General features: G+C 37.3%; 2 protein-coding genes across 2 annotated transcripts in view; one reads left to right on the plus strand and one right to left on the minus strand.

Moving 5' to 3' along the window:
* LOC106062946 (rhodopsin-like) overlaps nt 1–18,436 on the plus strand; it is a 171,802-nt gene that overhangs the window by 25,864 nt on the left and 127,502 nt on the right. The gene's annotated exons all lie outside the window — the stretch shown is intronic.
* On the minus strand, nt 69–2,787 carry LOC129924739 (dentin sialophosphoprotein-like). The gene is made up of 2 exons (XM_056021246.1): nt 2,145–2,787; nt 69–127 (listed from the first exon to the last, which is right to left on the minus strand). The coding sequence occupies exons 1-2, from the start codon at nt 2,785–2,787 to the stop codon at nt 69–71; spliced, it is 702 nt and encodes a 233-aa protein (XP_055877221.1).

Genomic DNA, 18,436 nt, shown 5'->3' on the forward strand with positions numbered 1-18,436 from the left:
ACCTAGTGAACTGATCACGCCTTGTCCATCCGAGAGCCTCAAGTTGCGCTGCACTTTTCTCTCATGTGTTACAGCTTGCGTGCATTCTGCATTGTCAGTAGATGAAGAGCTTTAAGCCCACAGCTTGCTAGTACATTGAAGAAGAATACTTAGATCCATCTGTTCAAATCTTATTGACTTTGTCATTCTAGCTCTAATGACTGTTAAGTTGTCGAACCTTCTTCTAATCCTAACCTTGTGACCATTAGAGAGTGGAATGGGTTGCCTGAATCAGTCAGGAAAAAACCAACGGCTCAGCAGAGTTTACGTCTCCGACTAACATACATGACTAGATTGACACAGAGATACGAGTACGACTTAATTATCTTCTCGTTTGAAGTTACGTCTGTAATGTATAAGATAAGAAATGCTTGTTAAATTCGCTGTGTAAATAGAATCATATTATAAATTAGTAGCAGTAGTACAACTAGTCGTCATTCCAAACATACCTGTGTCATAAGTGTCAACACATTTGTATACCTTGAACTGCAATTGGTACCATTCAGATAGCCTCCCTTGTTTACTTTATATTTGTACCTGCAAGACATCTAGTCTCTAGTAAAAAAAAAAAAAATTTCTTAATATAAAGGTTGATCTTAAATCAATTACAGTCTACATCGCTTTGCGCTTTTTTTTTAACCAAGTTCACCAAATGTACTCAGTTAATCGACTTTTAATATACTGCGATGACCTTTCACCTCAACTTTACACTTCTTTTAAGACCATGGGGGACGCATGGCTTGATTGCTGGGACTAATTAAAACCTTATGATTGAGGATTTTGTTAGTGGTCTTAGTTCACAGGTAGTAAGCAAAGGTTAAACCAACAAACAAAATGCATGGTGTCTTCAAGTTAATTGGCGAGATTATTATTTCTTAAAAATTCTTCTGACACCTGATAATTACAATGTACATTTCACTTGATTGTTAATGTGATCAATCGTAATTAGCGTATTTCACATACAAGGCTCAAATTAACAACTTTTAATTGTGCTACTTTTTAATGTCACATTTTGTCCTATTATCACCATTACTAATTTTACACCGTTGTTGACCAAATAAAAAAAATGTAACATCGTTAATGGGGTCAAAGCAGTGCTGAATTTTATCAATTGGAAAAATGAGTATTCTGTAAATGGAAACTTTTTCTTTAATTTCTATTTCTCAACTAAAAATATGGAAGTGAGTCCAAGAAAGAATTTATATTGTATCTTTTATTAACTACTTAGTGTTTTTTGATTGACCAGAATATAAATAGAATATTCATAAAACGATTAGCTCTTAGAAAACCGTAAAAAAGTCGTTAAACCTAAACTTTGCAAACTATGAAACATAGGTAACATCTCCACCGGACATCTTTTACTGTTGTCCTTTTTTTTTTTTTTTTTTTTTGGTTAAATTCTAATCGTGACAGACGGACAGACAGACTACAAATAACTAAAAGCGACTTTTCTCTCATCCCGAAAATTGCTAAAAATATTTTTTAACTAAATTTTAAACCAAATACGATATAAAAATATAATTTCAGCCCAGCAACAAAAATTCTCACATTGCAGAAGCAATTTTAATAAAAACCCAATAATTAGATTTTTGTTCCGTTTGGAATTTTTTTTTTCTCTTACCCACATTTTCGTCTCTCGTTTCCATGTTTCCGAGTCTTCATTTTCACATCGGTAATTAGAGCACATTACGGACATTACAGTGTCCATCGCAATTCAAACGTTTGCAGCAGACGATAAGCTGGTTTGGCGACAGATTGTCATCCCAGCCTTACAAAATAAATGTAAAAAAAAAAATTGCTTTTAAAAAACGATCCATTACCGCTTTACCAAGATCTATAAATGTCATTAGCAGATGTTTTCCCACTCAAAAATATATGTGAAAGTTCGTTGGATCCTGGCTATCCTTATGTTTACATATATATATATATATATATATATATACATATATATATATATATATATATAGATAGATAGATAGATAGATAGATAGATAGATAGATAGATAGATAGACAGATAGATAGATAGATAGATGGATAGATGGATAGATAGATAGATAGATATAGGATATGTCTGTGTCATTGAGATATGATGAGTCTTTGTCACTGAGGTAGGATGTCTCTGTGTCACTGAGGTAGGATGTGTCTGTTACATTAAGATAGGATGTGTCTGTGTCATTGAGATAGGATGTGTCTGTGTCATTGAGATAGGATGTGTCTGTGTCATTGAGATAGGATGTCTCTGTGTCACTGAGGTAGGATGTGTCTGTTACATTAAGATAGGATGTGTCTGCGTCATTGAGATAGGATGTGTCTGTGTCATTGAGGTAGGATGTCTCTGTGTCACTGAGGTAGGATGTGTCTGTTACATTAAGATAGGATGTGTCTTTGTCATTGAGGTAGGATGTCTCTGTGTCACTGAGATAGGATGTGTCTGTTACATTAAGATAGGATGTGTCTGTGTCATTGAGGTAGGATGTCTCTGTGTCACTGAGGTAGGATGTGTCTGTTACATTAAGATAGGATGTGTCTGTTACATTAAGATAGGATGTGTCTGTGTCATTGAGGTAGGATGTCTCTGTGTCACTGAGGTAGGATGTGTCTGTTACATTAAGATAGGATGTGTCTGTTACATTAAGATAGGATGTGTCTGTTACATTAAGATAGGATGTGTCTGTGTCATTGAGATAGGATGTGTCTCTATTTAAAATATGATGTGTTACATCATTAAGATGTTTGTTGTTAGTCATTAAAATAAATATCTGGGTTACTTCTAGTAGGGCATTGTGGGATAAAGACCTCCACCACGTTTTCTTGTATCTGCTGCTGCACTGAGCCAGGTAAATGAAACAACGTAACCATTAAGGGGGGGGGGAGGGGGGAATAACTTCCTGTAAACACATACTGGTAATAAAAAAAACTATTGATCTGGTAATATTTCATCAACTAATTTTAGAACTAGTACTGTGAATAATAAATGACTGTTAAAAGATTTAGAAGCTTCAGGATGTCGTTGTTTTTAACCATGGATGTGTTACCACAATTTCCATTTCAATGAACAAGTCATTTAATTTCAGTAAATGACAATACGCAAAACATTACAATATGCATTTCCCCTTTTGAAAAAATTGAAGTAAATTATGATTGATATCAAATGAATAGATTGATGGAGAGATTTGAAAAAATGAAGCAGGGAGGAGAACGGAGAAATGCCATAAATATAAGGGAAGTAATAGTGCTCGTATCCCAGACCAGGCTCAGGTCGTAACGGAGTCTAGTTGGCTAATAGACCAGAAGTCAGAAATTAGCAAAGATATGTATCTTATGATTATAGAGCCCGCTTATGACATGAGTGTCGGACTTAGGTTTTTTTATAAGTTGTTATAGAAGTAGTAGATAGATCAGTGTTTATCATACTAGTAGATCGGTGCTTATAATATTAGCAAACAGGTCTGTGTTTATAATAATAGAAGTTAGAACGCTATTTATAGTGGTACTAAATAATTTCTATGTTTATAATAGGAATAGATCAGTGTTTATAAAAGTAGTATATAGGTCAGTGTTTATTATATTTTCAAATTGATAGGTGTTTATAATAGTTGTGTAAATAGAGCGTTTTTTTTTTATAATGAGAGTAGATAGATATATTGATCGATAGATGACTAGATGAGGAGTGCCATATATAACTGGGGCTTCACATGCTAGGTTTGACAGAACCTCAGTGTACTGAGTGCTACAGACATCTGGTTTAGCCGCCCATTCAAAGCCGTTTCCGGGGTCTGGCCGCTGTGCAAAGCATCCACACAATCCTGATGCAGTCACAGCTGCGATGGGCAGGACACGTCTGCAGAATGAAAGACCACCACATCCCTAAACGACTCTTGTATGGCCAACTAAGCGAAAGAAAGCGCTCGCAAGGCGATCAAAGAAAACGCCTCAGGGACACCCTAAAAGCTTCTCTGAAAGCGTTCAGCATAGACCCAATGTAATGAAATGATAACGACTAGTCTACCAATACCATGGCTTTATTCGACAAAATTAGACTACAGTAAACAGTGAATGAAGCCAGCACGTCTCGCATAACGCTGATGCAGTCTATACACACACCCACACACTGGACATGAAACACGCACTGGGCATGACCTTCTGACACGCTGGACGCACGCAGAAAATCAACTCAGTTACACTACACCCAGCCACCTGGGAGACAGAGGCACATGACAGAGCATCATGGCGTCGCGCTGTGAAAACTGGCTCATAGGTTGCTGAGGAAAAGAGAACAACGCTGGCAGAAGAAAAACGCCAGAGAAGAAAAGCAAGGCCAATGACACTAGCTCCAGCTGGAATATCCTGCCTAGTGTACAGCCGAACATTCCGGGCTCACATAGGTCTCGCCGGCCACATGAGGAGGCACAAACCCCAGCGCAAAGCCCTCAGCCCCCCTGGATGACAAAAGTGGTCATCATCGAACCACGATGGACGAACTTTAATATAATTGGTGCATTTCTTAAAGTATTCTATCGAGGTTATTGTATATCAGTGATATCAAGAGACTAACCTGGAGTCTCCATTGACAGGACATGGAATCAAAGCAACATTCAAGCTTTAACTTCACAATGACCACAACAAATTTTTTTTTGAAAGCAAACGCATTCAACAAAATAAAATGGATTCTTTTTTTTTTTTTTTTTTTTTTTTTTTGTTCAATCGATTTCACTCACGCTCAGTAATCTTAGAGAATTTAGAGTCGTAAACTATATTTCTGTAGACGATGGGGACATACTAGAGACGTTAGAGATCTAATTTAAAGTCGTAAATTATTCAATGTGCTACGATGTATAGTCTCCTCATGGAATACATGTTTTCGGGTGCTCAAAGCGGTCGGGGCACCATGCAGAGCCCCGTGTAACATAAAGGAGTAATTGACTTAAGAACAGTTGTAATAATAATAATAATAATAAGGTTTGTCTTCGAGTCTAAAGATTAATGAGGAGTGCAGTATTTCCCGTGGCTGCGCAGTCCCAGCTGTGACCTACATATTTTGCCACACAAGAGCAAGCTAAGAACAGTTAAAACAATTAACCAAAGCGGTATTTCATTAATTGTAATATTGACAGAAGAGAAAAAAACAACAACTCTTGAGTCCAGGCCTCCACTGCCTTTAGGCATAATTCAAAACATGGGAAAGATTTCTGGAATCAAGCCGTAGGAAAAAATCAGGAGCTGTTGACCCTTGGGCTGCCTGCAGCACGTAGAACAACATAAAGGCTTAACCTGCTTAATCCAAATTGTGTTGTTTTTATGGTGTTGCTGTTGCTTGTTGTTGTTTTTTTTTGTGTGTGTTTTTGTTGTTTTGAGTGAGAGGGGAGGGGGAATTTGGAAGCTGCTGTGCGGGCAACATCGTTCCGACCCTAGTTTATGCTTACGCATTCATTCATGTCATTAATATAAGTGCTACGCCTGATTAAGGCCAACAGCGATGACAATGTATGTCGTATTGAAAGAAAGCTTGCAAGTGTTGGTCCTATTGCAGATCTTTCACCATCAACCAAACAGTGTGTTGAACTCTAAATTAAACTAGTTTTAAAAGTTCAAATAAAATCACAAAAGAGTTTAACACTATCTTAACGTGTAGGAGTTAAAATTCGTATCAAATCTTTTTTTGAATACCTCTAGTTGTTTTCCTATAACATAAGTATTAAATCATAGAGTGAATAAGTAATAACAATATGAAGCAAATCTTTAGGGCAGATGATGTTAAAAGTCATCTGTTCCTGTGGAAAAAAAAAGTTAAAGAGGGTGTCATGTGACCAGCACATCAACCACCTTTAATTCTCTAATAAAGATCCCAAAATTCAAAATCTCAGTCATCACGTGGATTCGAACCCGGGACCCCACGGCTCGGAAATCAAGCACTGAAACACTCAGCCACCGTGCTTCCGAAAATCTAATGCTTCCCCCATATTGAAGCTATGTTGCACTATAAACGAAATATCTTAGAAATGTGTTATCTGCAGTACTAAAATAGTCCCGACTTCTTTTTATTTTGTACAGCGGTTATACCAAAAAAGCTATCTATTTATAGTAATTCCGCCATATATGAAAATCATCTGTCAGCCATTATAAAAAATAGATCTGTCAGCTGAAAGTAACAATACAGTTACCTACAAATAACATGAACAATAAAAATCCATAGATCTAGATAAAATACTCTCATTTAGCAACAACAACAAAAAAATAAAAAATACACTACTTAGTAACACTTTGAAATGTAATGCAATTTTACAAAATAGATCAATCGGAAGTCTTACAAGTGACCAGCTGCTGTTTGAAGAATGATTAATATTTTATTTTATTTTTTGACGCTATGTTGAAATGTTACAATGAAATATGAAATGGAACTGAAAGGTGGCTGATTAAAAGATTTTGTTCCTTCAGTCGTGAGAGCTGCGTAACTGTAGTCGAGTGTCTTCAGTTTTAAATATGACCTTGTGTGTGTGTGTTGGGGGGGGGTCTGTGTGAGAGTGTGTATAGATCTATGTGTTCATATCAAATAAAAACTCTGAATGACAAATTAGACAAGTAAATATAGATTCTAAAATACAAAACTTATTCAATATTGTTAGTTTACAAAGCTTATATCAACTCTGTCTGTCTGTCTGTCTGTCTCTGGTAAAAAGTTTTTGCACATTATTTCTAACGCACCCAATGAAAAATTAATATTAAATGTATGCAAATAGAAATACTAAGTTGTAGCTATTTCATCCCATATACATGATTATATATTTGGTTATAAGTATTTGATCATAGATATATATTGCTTTGATTGGTCTTAAATAATATATCAATTCTTTTTTTTTTCACAACAGATATCACGCGCTCTTGTCTGTTTCTTCACCTTTTTATACATTCGCCCTAGAAATAAAAATGTTTGTAAAATATTTGACATGTTTCGGATGTTCCTTCAGAGTTGAAGATAATTTACTTCCAAACCTCCCGCAGAACGACTGGTGATGGCAGCGGGCAGGGTATGAACCCTGTACCATCAATTGTCCAATACTTCAGTGGCTCGCTTTAAATTCAGAGTATGTTTGGTAGTATGAGTGGGTAGTTTCAAATTTTAGAAATAACACAAGGTGGAAACATTTATGAAAGCTTTATAGAAATTTATTTGTTTTAGGATAGAATTACTTCAATGCCATTGGTTTATTTTAATACCCCGTGACAATGAAAAAAAAACATCAAGACCGGAAATGACGTAATGGCTGTTATAATAAAGAAAAAATGTAATTAGAACTTTAAAAAAAAACGTAATGGTGTTGTTTTTTTTAGTTAATCAAATCTTTCGAAGACGTTTGTCTTGATTTAAACACGTCTGCAATTAGTTAATTCTGTTGTCCAAGTTATTCGATGTTTGGTGCATAGCTTTGGGGTCACGTTTATACAGCATGTGTTTTGTTTCGCTTTTTAGTTGAAGCTAGAATTTTGCTTATTTCCTATGATAACTTGTTCTAGGCTCAACATCTGGTCTCTGAAGCCCCGCGTCTGAGGTTTTTAGTCTAACTTTACTTCCGTTCTTTTCAAGTCTCTTTCTCTCTCTCTCACTCTCTCCCTCTCTCTCTTTCTCTCTCTTTCTCTCTCTCTCTCTTTCTCCCCCCCCCCTCTCTCTCTCTCTTTCTTTCTCCCTCTCTCTCTCTCTCTCTCTCGTTCTTTCTCTCTCTTTCTCTCTCTCTCTCTCTTTCTCCCCCCCCTCTCTCTCTCTCTCTCTTTCTCCCCCCCCCCTCTCTCTCTCTGTCTCTCTTTCTCTCTCTCTCTCTCTCTCTTTCTCTCTCTTTCTTTCTCTCTCTCTTTTTCTCTCTTTCTCTCTCTTTCTCTATTTCTCTTTCTCTTTCTCTCTCTCTCTTTCTCTCTCTTTCTCTCTCTCTTCTCTCTCTTTCTCTCTCTTTCTCTCTCTCTCTCATTTTCTCTTTCCTATCCATTGTTTGTAAGTTGTTTTCATTGATCATGAGACAGGTCTTGAGCATTACATCATGTCTTAGGTCTATCTGACAAGACTAGACACAAGCTTGAGCGTCTTCTCTGACAGTTGGTCCAAATGTTTATCATCTGGTCACTGCCTTCAGTCTGGTATGGGTATCGTAACTCTGTGAATGACTTAAAAGATTTGAGCCTGCGTCCAATTGTGAACTTTGATCAATGGGAAGTATTTTAACATGCGAGGTGAATATTCGGTCAGGTGGCCTCCCATAAACTAGATCAGTGATTCCCAAAGTGGTTTATATTGACCCCACTGAGGTCTACGACTTCCAAGGGGTCTACGAGACAAAAAAATGTTAGGGCGCCACTGAAATAGATGATCATTCAATCACGAAGGTTGTTGTAAGACATGGCTCCTTGAGCCCCGGCGGGGTTTCTCCATCCCTGCAATCTGGGTCCCTTTCTTTGCGCTTGCTCTCCATGTGGATCTATCCAGTGCCTCTTTTCCCCAACTGTTAGAGTCGCGTTTGCATACATCAGTTTACCGTAACAGTAGACGCCAAGAGACTATTTTGATCACCATACAGAATGTCTTGTGGAAGTCGACCTTGTGGCATTCTGTGCACGTGACCAAACCAGGCAAGTCGTCTTCTACTGATCACCGCGCGGATCGCTCACAGCACTTCCTATTTAGTTTGATTTTACCACCTTATTTTAACTCTTTCTCTCCATAATTATTTTTCCATGTTTTGGAAGGAATTCTTCATTTTTCTATATTTTCTATTTCACTACCCTGTTACGGTTGGCCTTCAATAGCGTTGTTGTTTGTTATCAGAAAGTATTGTATTTGGTATAGGTCTAGAATTATATAATTTAAAGTCAAGTTTTAAAAAGTAAACATTGATTTAAAGAGGTCAAAATCAACGATGGTATCGTTGATTAGGAGAGAAAGAGTTAAAAATCCGCCTTAGGTATCTGAGATGGAAGATATTTACCTTTTCTTTCCTGCCAAGAGCTTGTTGACCATGTTTCACTTCCGTATAGCAGATTGCCCATCACACAGGCCGGTAGACTAAGGCTTTGGTATTTTTAGTCAGCAAAGTATGGCCCCACACTCTGCAGCAATGTAAATAAAAGAAAGGGGAGCTACTCTGTGTTATCTAGGATGAAAATTGATTATTTAACTTTTGTGTGAATTCGAAATTTGAAAAGTAAAGTTCAGAATTGTACCGAATTTCACCTAGAAATCCAAGCAGCTGAAATTCCCTTCAAGTCATGTCCAAGGAAATGAAAGTGAAACAAATATTGAAAATATTCAGAACGTCCAAAACCTTATGGGAAAAGACAAACATTTGAATAAGACAGACCTAAAGTCATCCTTATAATAGGACCATAAAATGTAACATTTCTATTAAGTTTATATTCTTAATATTTAATAATTAAAAAAAAAAAAAAAAATTTTTTTTTTTTAAATAATAATATTTAATCCAGAATGTCAGATTGTGTCTACAATAAAAGACAATAGTCAACGTAATGAGCGTCAAGTTTGCATAATCTCTGAACATATTACAATGAACAGTGTCAATGATCATGAACTATATACAATTTCTCAATAACCTTGACTGTGCAACAGTATTATATGGTCTGGGTGTGGATACGTTAACCTGTTTGTCTTGTCTTTTATTGTAAGTGGAAAGTATAATCTGAATAAACCAAAAAAATAAAATAAAAAAAAAATAAATCATTATGAAGAAAAAAACATTAATTCAGAATTAATTTTTCCCTCGAAAGATCTAGGCCTAATTCTGAAGTTTAAATTGTATCCATTAGCATCGATTATTCTTTAAGAAATATCTTGTCAGGAATGTTGAGCTGTTTGTTCATATAACAAAAGTATAACATTTATTTCCGGGCAATTTTTTGAACTATTGGGAGGATTTTTTTTTTTTTTGGCACGGAGGCAATTATTGAAAGTTATGTTATTTACCTTTACCCTTTTTTTTTATTATTTAATTAGCTTAATAAGATTTATAAAATGCAAAAAATGGATTCTCTTTTGCAAATACATAAAGTACATTTTATGTTGTTGAACTGGTACATATAACATACGTTATTATTATTTAATATTATAATAAAAAAAAAATAGTAAAGTTTCCCATTCAGACATTGTGGCCTATAGACCAGATGATGTAAACTTAAATGTAAAGGTCATCTGTTTCTGTGGCCTGCGGTTAACGAGGGCGCCATGTGGCCAGCACAACGACCAACCGCCTTTACTTTTCCAAAGTAATGTCAGGTATCCATTAGAGCTGTGTGGACTCAGAGGCGCCCAAAGATCCCTAAATTAAAAATACAAGTCTTCATCAGGATTCGAACCCGGGACCCCCGGTTCAGAAGCCAAGCGCTTTACCGCTCGGCCGCCTCGCCTCCCATTTAATATTATAACAATGTTTAAATATTTGACTCATTGTGTTCTTGTTATCATGTTGATTATAACAAACTTGTACAAACTAAAGGTCGTCAATCAAGGAGATTTTTATTTTATTTTATATCAATCTCTCATTCTTTCTCTTTCTTTCTCTCCCTCTCCCTCTCTCTCTCTCTCTCTCTCTCTCTCTCTCTCTCTCTCTCTCTTCTATCATACTCTCTTTCTCTCTCTTTCTCTGTCTTTTTCTCTCTCTCTTTCTCTTTTTCTTTTTCATTTTCATCTGTCTCTCTTTGTCCCTTCTCCTCCCCCACCCCTCTCGCTTTCACTCTGACATAGCCCAAAATATAGATCTAAATACTGGACAATTTTCCTAGTTCCTGTGAGATATGGCAGACGTCACTGTAGTGACTGAGCAATGTGAAGGTCACCCCACTAATACACCTCTAGTTATAAATATCATTCAAGCACCGAGGAGAGCCATCCTGGGAGATAATGAATCAATTTTACTTTTCAATATTTTGTTCGATGTATTTTTACAGCGGAGAGAAGAGAGATAACTCTCACGGTGATAAATGCGTGGCTTATGTGGTTACAATCATTACCAATAACGTGATGATATAACAAGGGCATTCACCCTTGGTTCTAGGATTTAGAAAAATGGACAAATCATCTAACGCTTCCGTCATTTTACGACTGAATCAACATTAAAAGTCGTTTCTTTTCTACATCTGTAACTTTGATCATAAATAATAGCAGCCGATTTTTTGGCCTTTGTATTTTCACTTTTGTTGAGAATATTTATATTCTACAGAAGTAAGTACTGTAAACGGTGCTGCTAAAACTTATTCGGCTGGCGGGTCATTTTAATTTCTGGCACTCCTGTCGCGGGCCACATCAACAAAAAGGTAAAAAAAAACAAAATAGGAAATAGACAGCCATATTTATTAGGAGCCGTAAAACTAGTCAGAGCTGGATTTAATTAAAGATTTAGTCTAGATCTCAATATATTTCTAGGATCCGTAAAACTAGTCAGAGCTGGATTGAGATTTAGTCTATATCTCAATCTATGTCTAGGAGCCGTGGTGGCTGAGCGTTAAAGTGCTTGGTTTCCGAGCCGTGGTTGTCCTGGTTTCGAATCCTGGTGAAGACTAGGATTTTTAATTTAAGGATCTTTGGGCACCTCTGAGTCCATCCAGCTCTAATGGCTACCTGACATTAGTTGGTGAAAAGTGAAGGCGGTTGGTCGTTGTGCTGGCAATATGACACCCTCGTTAGCCGTAGGCCACAGAAACTGATGACCTTTACATCATCTGCCTATACACCACAAGGTCTGAAAGGGGAACTTTACTTTACTTTTTAGATCTATTTCTAGAAGTTAGACGTAATCTATATTAGAATTACATACAAATATAAACAGAGCTTAGATAATCTATCATTAAACTTGCATTGTTTCTGAATGTAATAAACAGCGTTTTTTTTTTCTTGAATAATTCCAGTGATATAGATCTAGATCTAGGTTTTTAAATCTAAACTCAAAAGACGAGGCGTACAATTGTCCGGATCATTAGTGTATTAAAGTGTTGAATTAATAATGCCTCACATTTGGAAATTCCTGAACTCGATAGTCCTTTCAAGAACGCGAAAGTCCTTTCAAGCCGTTGTTGGCTATAGATCTAAGCTATTCAAAGTCTAGTACTCAAGCCAAATTTACCTTTTTTTAAGTTGAAAAATATAAAGTCAAACTAGAGTTTTCCCCATGTGGCCAACGAGTTCGTAATTATTTACTCAGCCTTATATATATTATAGCTTTAATATAGCGCTACTTTCATGCTTATAGCATGCTCAGAGCGCTTTTGGTCCAATCTCATTTGTGGACCAGTGGTGGGGGAAGGGGGTATCTAGGAGTTGGTTTTCCATTCTGCCTTTAGGCGCTCAGTAAACACAACTCTGCCCGAGTCGGATGTCGAACCTCGAGCCCCCTTCTAGGTAGCCAAGCCAAGCCAAGTTCAAGCGCACTTAGCCTCTCGACCACGCTTCCCACTATATTCCCCTTATACATCAACTGTTGAATTTCTAGAAAAATCGTTAAAGCCGTTTCTGTGATTAGCGTTCAGGTTCCGCCCTCCCGACTTCCATGAAGTTATGACTTGAATAGAGGTATTGTAAAAAGATGTCATATAGAGATGTAGTGCAGACATTTAGTTGCGAAATGTGCAAGTTTAATAAATGTTACAGAAATCACCAGTTAAAACGCCTCACGTCTACGCTCAAACTTTACTAGCCAAACTTCGTTGCCATGGTGACGCCGCCATAACGAGACGCACTATGAAACCTCCATTTTGTCAAAATTAGTTTTACACCCTGCTAGACTTCTGAAGCCACATCCTTAGTGGTAACAGCTTTTAGCCCTGGACAAAACAGAGCTAATGGGCGCTAAGTGTGTCCTTAGACTTTCAAAGTGGACAGCCGTCAACGTCACGGGTAAGCGAGCGTTAGTTATGCAGTCTGATGCTTTGAAATAACCTGCCACCAATTGGTGCCATTATGTGCCACAAGAAATAATTACTAAGGTTTTAAGGCTGATGGGCGAATAATTTCCCTTGGCTAAGTTACATGTTGTCAGGTGTTGTCACTCTAATCAAAGGTGACACTAAAAAGAGGCTGAGTACTTCCAGTGCTGAGGTCTCCCTGACCTGATCTGACCCAGTTTTAACGCAACATGACGAAAGTAGGAACAATACAAGGAAGACGGCTACGCATTAGTATTGTCCTAATGGCGAACTGTCGAGTAGTGGACATTCCTGGACACTGAGACTGTACGGGGTAGACAAAGATTGAAGAGGGTAGACTACTCATGACGCCAGCTGAGAAATTAAAGTAGAAACAAAAGAGTTGTTTCCCTTTTTTTTCCTGTTCTAAATTTATGCATTCTTTTTCTTGTGTTGGTTTGGGCTGTGGGAAACCGATAGCTATTGATCATTATCATCTCTCACTCTCTTACTCTCTTTCTCTCTCTTACTCTCTCTCTCTCTCTCACTCTCTCTGTCTTTCTCTCTCTCTCTCTCTCTCTCTCTCTCTCTCTCTCTCTATCTATCTATCTATCTTTCTTTCATTTCCTTTCTCTCTCCCTCTCTATCTCTCTCTCTATCAATCTATCTTTCTTTCAATTCCTCCTCTCTCCTTCTCTCTCTCTCTCTCTCTCTCTCTATCTCTCTCTCTATCTCTCTCTCTCTCTATCTCTCTCTCTCTCTCTCTATCTCTCTCTCTATCTCTCTATCTTTCTTTCAATTCCCTCCCTCTCTCTCTAGCTCCAGTTTTTCGGATAAGCGTTTAACAATGTTTTTTATTTAATCATTTTTCTCTCTGTCGCTCACATAGAAAAGAAGAACAAGGTGTAAGAGGAAGAAAATGTGAAAGAGTAAAAGAGAGAAAAGGAGAAAGAAGAAAAAAGGGATAAAAACAAATAAAGAGTGAAAGCGAGGCAGGAATAAGAGAAAATGAAAGAGAATTAAAAATAAGAGAAATGAGCTGTGTAGCCAAAGAAGATAAGGAAATATAGAGCACCCTAAATTTGTACAGTTCAGACATGTGCACTTAAGCTGTTGAGTTCAGACATGCGCACTTCAGTTGTAGAGTTCAGACATGCACACTTAAAGCTGTTGAGTTCAGACATGCGCACTTCAGCTGTAGAGTTCAGACATGCGCACTTCAGTTGTAGAGTTCAGACATGCACACTTAAAGCTGTTGAGTTCAGACATGCGCACTTCAGCTGTAGAGTTCAGACATTCGCACTTCAGCTGTATAGTTCAGACATGCGCACTTCAGCTGTTGAGCTCAGCCATGCGCACTTCAGCTGTATAGTTCAGACATGCGCACTTCAGCTGTATAGTTCAGACATGCACACTTCAGCTGTTGAGTTCAGACATGTTTACTTCAGCTGTAAAGTTCAGACATGCGCACCTGTTGAGTTAAGAATGCCCACTAAATCGAGGCATGAACACTGACTTTGAACGGCGTCGTGAACAGAGCTCAGGAGCGTCACCAGGGATGTAGTCATCTGACCACCCAGAATGGTCAAGCGACGTTCTGTCCGTTTCTAGAAGGCCAGCAGGGACCCTATATAAAGAGGGAAGGTATCAGAGACGAGTCAGTCACAACTTCCCAATCTACGATTCGTTACGACGGCTCAGTACAAGTCCGAGACGAGACAGAGAGAGACCAGTGCAAGTGTTGATACGGCGGAGAGATATTTGTACAGTCTTGTGTTACGTGCTGCCAATTGTACAGTATTGGCTGTTATTTTATTGACATTAAACTATTACGTTATTTGAAGCCCAGAGTTGTCAAGTTCTTTCAGTTGGTGGTGTCGTGTGGTGCAGTTTACAAAGAGCCTGGATAGTGAGATTCGTAACAATATGTACACAAGTTATCATCTAACTTCTTAGAACCCAAGCTTATTATCAACGCTTTCTTTAGTTTGTACACCGCTTACACCAAAACTATTGCTATTTGTAGGTTTTCTGCCATGTATGAAAATTTCCAATAAAAGAGGAATCGATTTAAAAACAAGATTACAAAGAGAGTTTGTGTTATCACACAAACTCAAAGGCGGCCCCCATCGAATTTACCAATGGACCAGAAATATATTCAAGCCATAGTCTTATTTTGATCGATTAAAGTAATACAATTTTGAATTTTTCACATGTCTTCTTTGATAAGACTCTTCCAACTCTTCTGTAATAAGTAGAGTAGCGATAACTGATCACCTAAGATCAGCATGGAAACCTCCCGATACAGTGTCTGTGGCACCTAGTGCGGTAGCTCAGGGTATTCTAAAACATGATGTAAAACATCTCGATGTCTTATTTTCATTTTCTTTTCTAGTTTCTGAGATCTAAACCTGACTTATGGATGGACAGACGGAGATACGGACAGACAGACCACACAAAACCAATAGCGTCTGTTCCCCTTTTGGGGGCCACAAAAAAAAAACACATTTTTTCTTACTTCTTAGTCTTCAAAAAAAATGTATGTTACTTTTTTTATGTCTTTTTTTAATGTTATTTGATTGTTTTTTCTATGTTTTGAACGATCCTTTAAAAACCCAAGACATTCTTACGTCCAATGAGAATGAAGGAGACCATGCTTTTACTCCGAAGCGCAAAAAACTACGACCAAACTCTGTCTCTTCTAAAATAATATTTAAATAACAAGAAGAAACGCACATACACACACACACGCACACACACAAACACACACAAATACAACTCTACGGAATGAAAAACTCCTGTTTAATCCTACACCTGTCAGATCAAATTAACGCTTGAAACAAGTAAAAAACATGTTTGTCGGCTCCGGCTAATGTTCCCTAATAAAATTAATAGAAATAATAAATAGCAAGACAGAATACGCTCGTAATTTGAGGATTTAAAACAAAAATTGCTTTAGACTTGTTTTGTTGCCAAACTGGCTGTGCCATTTCCAAATATGCTGCTGAAAACAAATATTTCGTTTATTGTTGAGTTTCAGCTTGTAATTTCCACAGTTCTCTGGCCCCAGTTTACCAAGTATAATATTTTGTTGTTTATAAATGTCAGTGATGTTGGCCTTGGTTTTTCTTGGTTTCATGAATGTGTTTAAATTAACACTAATTCTATATGACATCGTGTCATCTCATATCTTCAATTATCGTCATTCTAAGAACGTTTAAAAGCAGATTGACGTTGATTACAAAATACAGACTGAATAAAAGAATGAAAGAAACTCTTTGAAATCTAATCAGCCTTGTTCAATATTAGCTAATTACAGCTTAGCTAGCGTTTTCTTGGGTAGCTAAATACCTTCAAATTAAGATAACGAACTTTCCTTTAAAATTACTGCTCTAATTTTAGCGATAGGCCATCGTTTTTGATGAAGAACTTTATTTTAGCTCAGCTCCTACATTTTAGATCAAGAACTTTATTTTAGCTCAGCTCCTACATTTTAGATCAAGAACTTTATTTTAGCTCAGCTCCTACATTTTAGATCAATAACTTTATTTTAGCTCAGCTCCTACTTGTTAGATCAAGAACTTTATTTTAGCTCAGCTCCTACATTTTAGATCATGAGTTTTATTTTAGTTCAGCTCCTACATTTTAGATCAAGAACTTTATTTTAGCTCAGCTCCTACATTTTAGATCAAGAACTTTATTTTAGCTCAGCTCCTACATTTTAGATCATGAGTTTTATTTTAGTTCAGCTCCTACATTTTAGATCATGAGTTTTATTTAAGCCTGTCACCTTCATTTTAGATCAAGGCCTTTATTTCATCCCATGACCTTCATTTAAAGTCCTGTTTGTTTATTAACTGCGCTTGTTAAATTATATTATTGTTATAGAAATGAACTAATATTGTCTGACACTGTCAGGAATGAGATAAGTTAGAAGGAAACGAATTGAAGGAAACAAAATGTATCCTCTGAGAAATTTTCTGGTGACGTAGGAGGTCTGCAAAAGTACTGAACATCTACTTAAGGTTGTTTAGGGCCTTGAAATTAACTACGAAGTCAGTTGTCACTACTTTTGTTGTTACGAGATAGTTGTTTTGCGATTATTTTAGTTCATGGGCTTAAATTCTACCACATGACATTTCGAAACAAGTTTCCTGAATTTGAAACTGTTTTTTTTTTTCTTCAGTTTTTATATTGTCACAAGCTATAGTCTACCTGCGGCGTAGCATATTTAGTGACGGGTGGACACTTCGTAAAGAATAATATATACAGAGAATATCACTTGTTCCCCCCCCCCTACCCTCCTTATTTTTTGAGCCGCGCTCTCCGTCGCCGCGAAAGTTACGTGGGGTAACTCTAGCCCGACTTGCAGAAATAAAAGCGTTATCTTTCTATGACTTTGTCATCGAGGGTTAGAGAGTCGGCGAGCGTGCGTGTCCCGCTTGGTTTGGCGATGTAGAGAATTATATATAGATATAGATGTGTTGTCATGTGTTATCATGTATTGTGAAATATTTTCGTATGTTGTCTTGTGTAGTCATGTGTTGTCATGTGTTGTCATGTGTTGCTATGCTAGACATTTATCTTTATTTATGCTACAACATGTCCAGTGCCTTATAGTCCAATCTGTCTAGTGGACCTGAGGGATGGGACTGGTATCTGGGGAAAGGTTTCCTTAGGGATGTTTACTTCCTATCACGACATCATACAATGTCCACTACGCGTTGGATATAGTCAACACTCCATATGTCCGATCCTCTAGTCTAGGGTCTTGCTATGGAATCCATTACCAATTCTGACGTGAAAGAAGAGACGTATCGAGTGGTGCTCTTGGTACACGAGCACCTCATGATCGGGCTCTAATACTAGCTGTTATTTAATGTAATAGAGTCGCGCGCAATACTTCATTTGATTCAATATGTATGGTAGGAAATGCAAGCCTACAATGATGGGAACCAGTTCAAACCTGAAGACATTGTCGTCTGAAAAAAGTTTACGGTAATATTTTCATTTGCGACCACGAATTATGTTTTCTTCCTTGATTTTTTTTTTATTCAGCGATTTTTTTCTACCAAAATGTTTTCTCAATGTAGGACATGTGCTAGATGGATGAAGCAGCATGAATATTTCAGCCTTCGTGATTAGTATTTTCTACCTAAGCTAAGCCAGTCATTGAAAGAGAAAAGTGTAAGCTGACCAGGACACTGGCCAGAGAGATGGACAGAGTAGATCCATTTAGTTCCTGTTAGAGCTCTGCCCGGCAAGCACACGAGACAGGACTGCGGTGTCCAGTTGGACAGGTCCCAAATGACACGTCAATCAGATAGTGGACAGAACAGTAACTCTGTTACGTGATCTGGATAGAAAATGTTTATCTTTGGCCAGCGTTGACCACGGGTCAGTTGAAACACATTTTTTTCTAAGTGTTAAAAGAAAAGTGTTTTAGAGTTGGTCAATTCCAGTTTAAGCTAAAGAAAGAGAAAATTAGAGATAATGTCTCTTTCC

This window comes from Biomphalaria glabrata, chromosome 2 (genome assembly GCF_947242115.1).
Source record: "Biomphalaria glabrata chromosome 2, xgBioGlab47.1, whole genome shotgun sequence".
Taxonomy (NCBI): domain Eukaryota; kingdom Metazoa; phylum Mollusca; class Gastropoda; family Planorbidae; genus Biomphalaria; species Biomphalaria glabrata.

What these genes read in the sequence shown, in the direction of transcription:
- LOC129924739 (XM_056021246.1), bottom strand. Translation starts at nt 2,787, where the DNA reads ATGACTAACAACAAACATCTTAATGATGTAACACATCATATTTTAAAT. An exon ending in CACAGAGACATCCTACCTCA is followed by an intron (nt 128 to 2,144) that starts GTGACAAAGACT and finishes TCAATGTACTAG; the next exon opens with CAAGCTGTGGGCTTAAAGCT.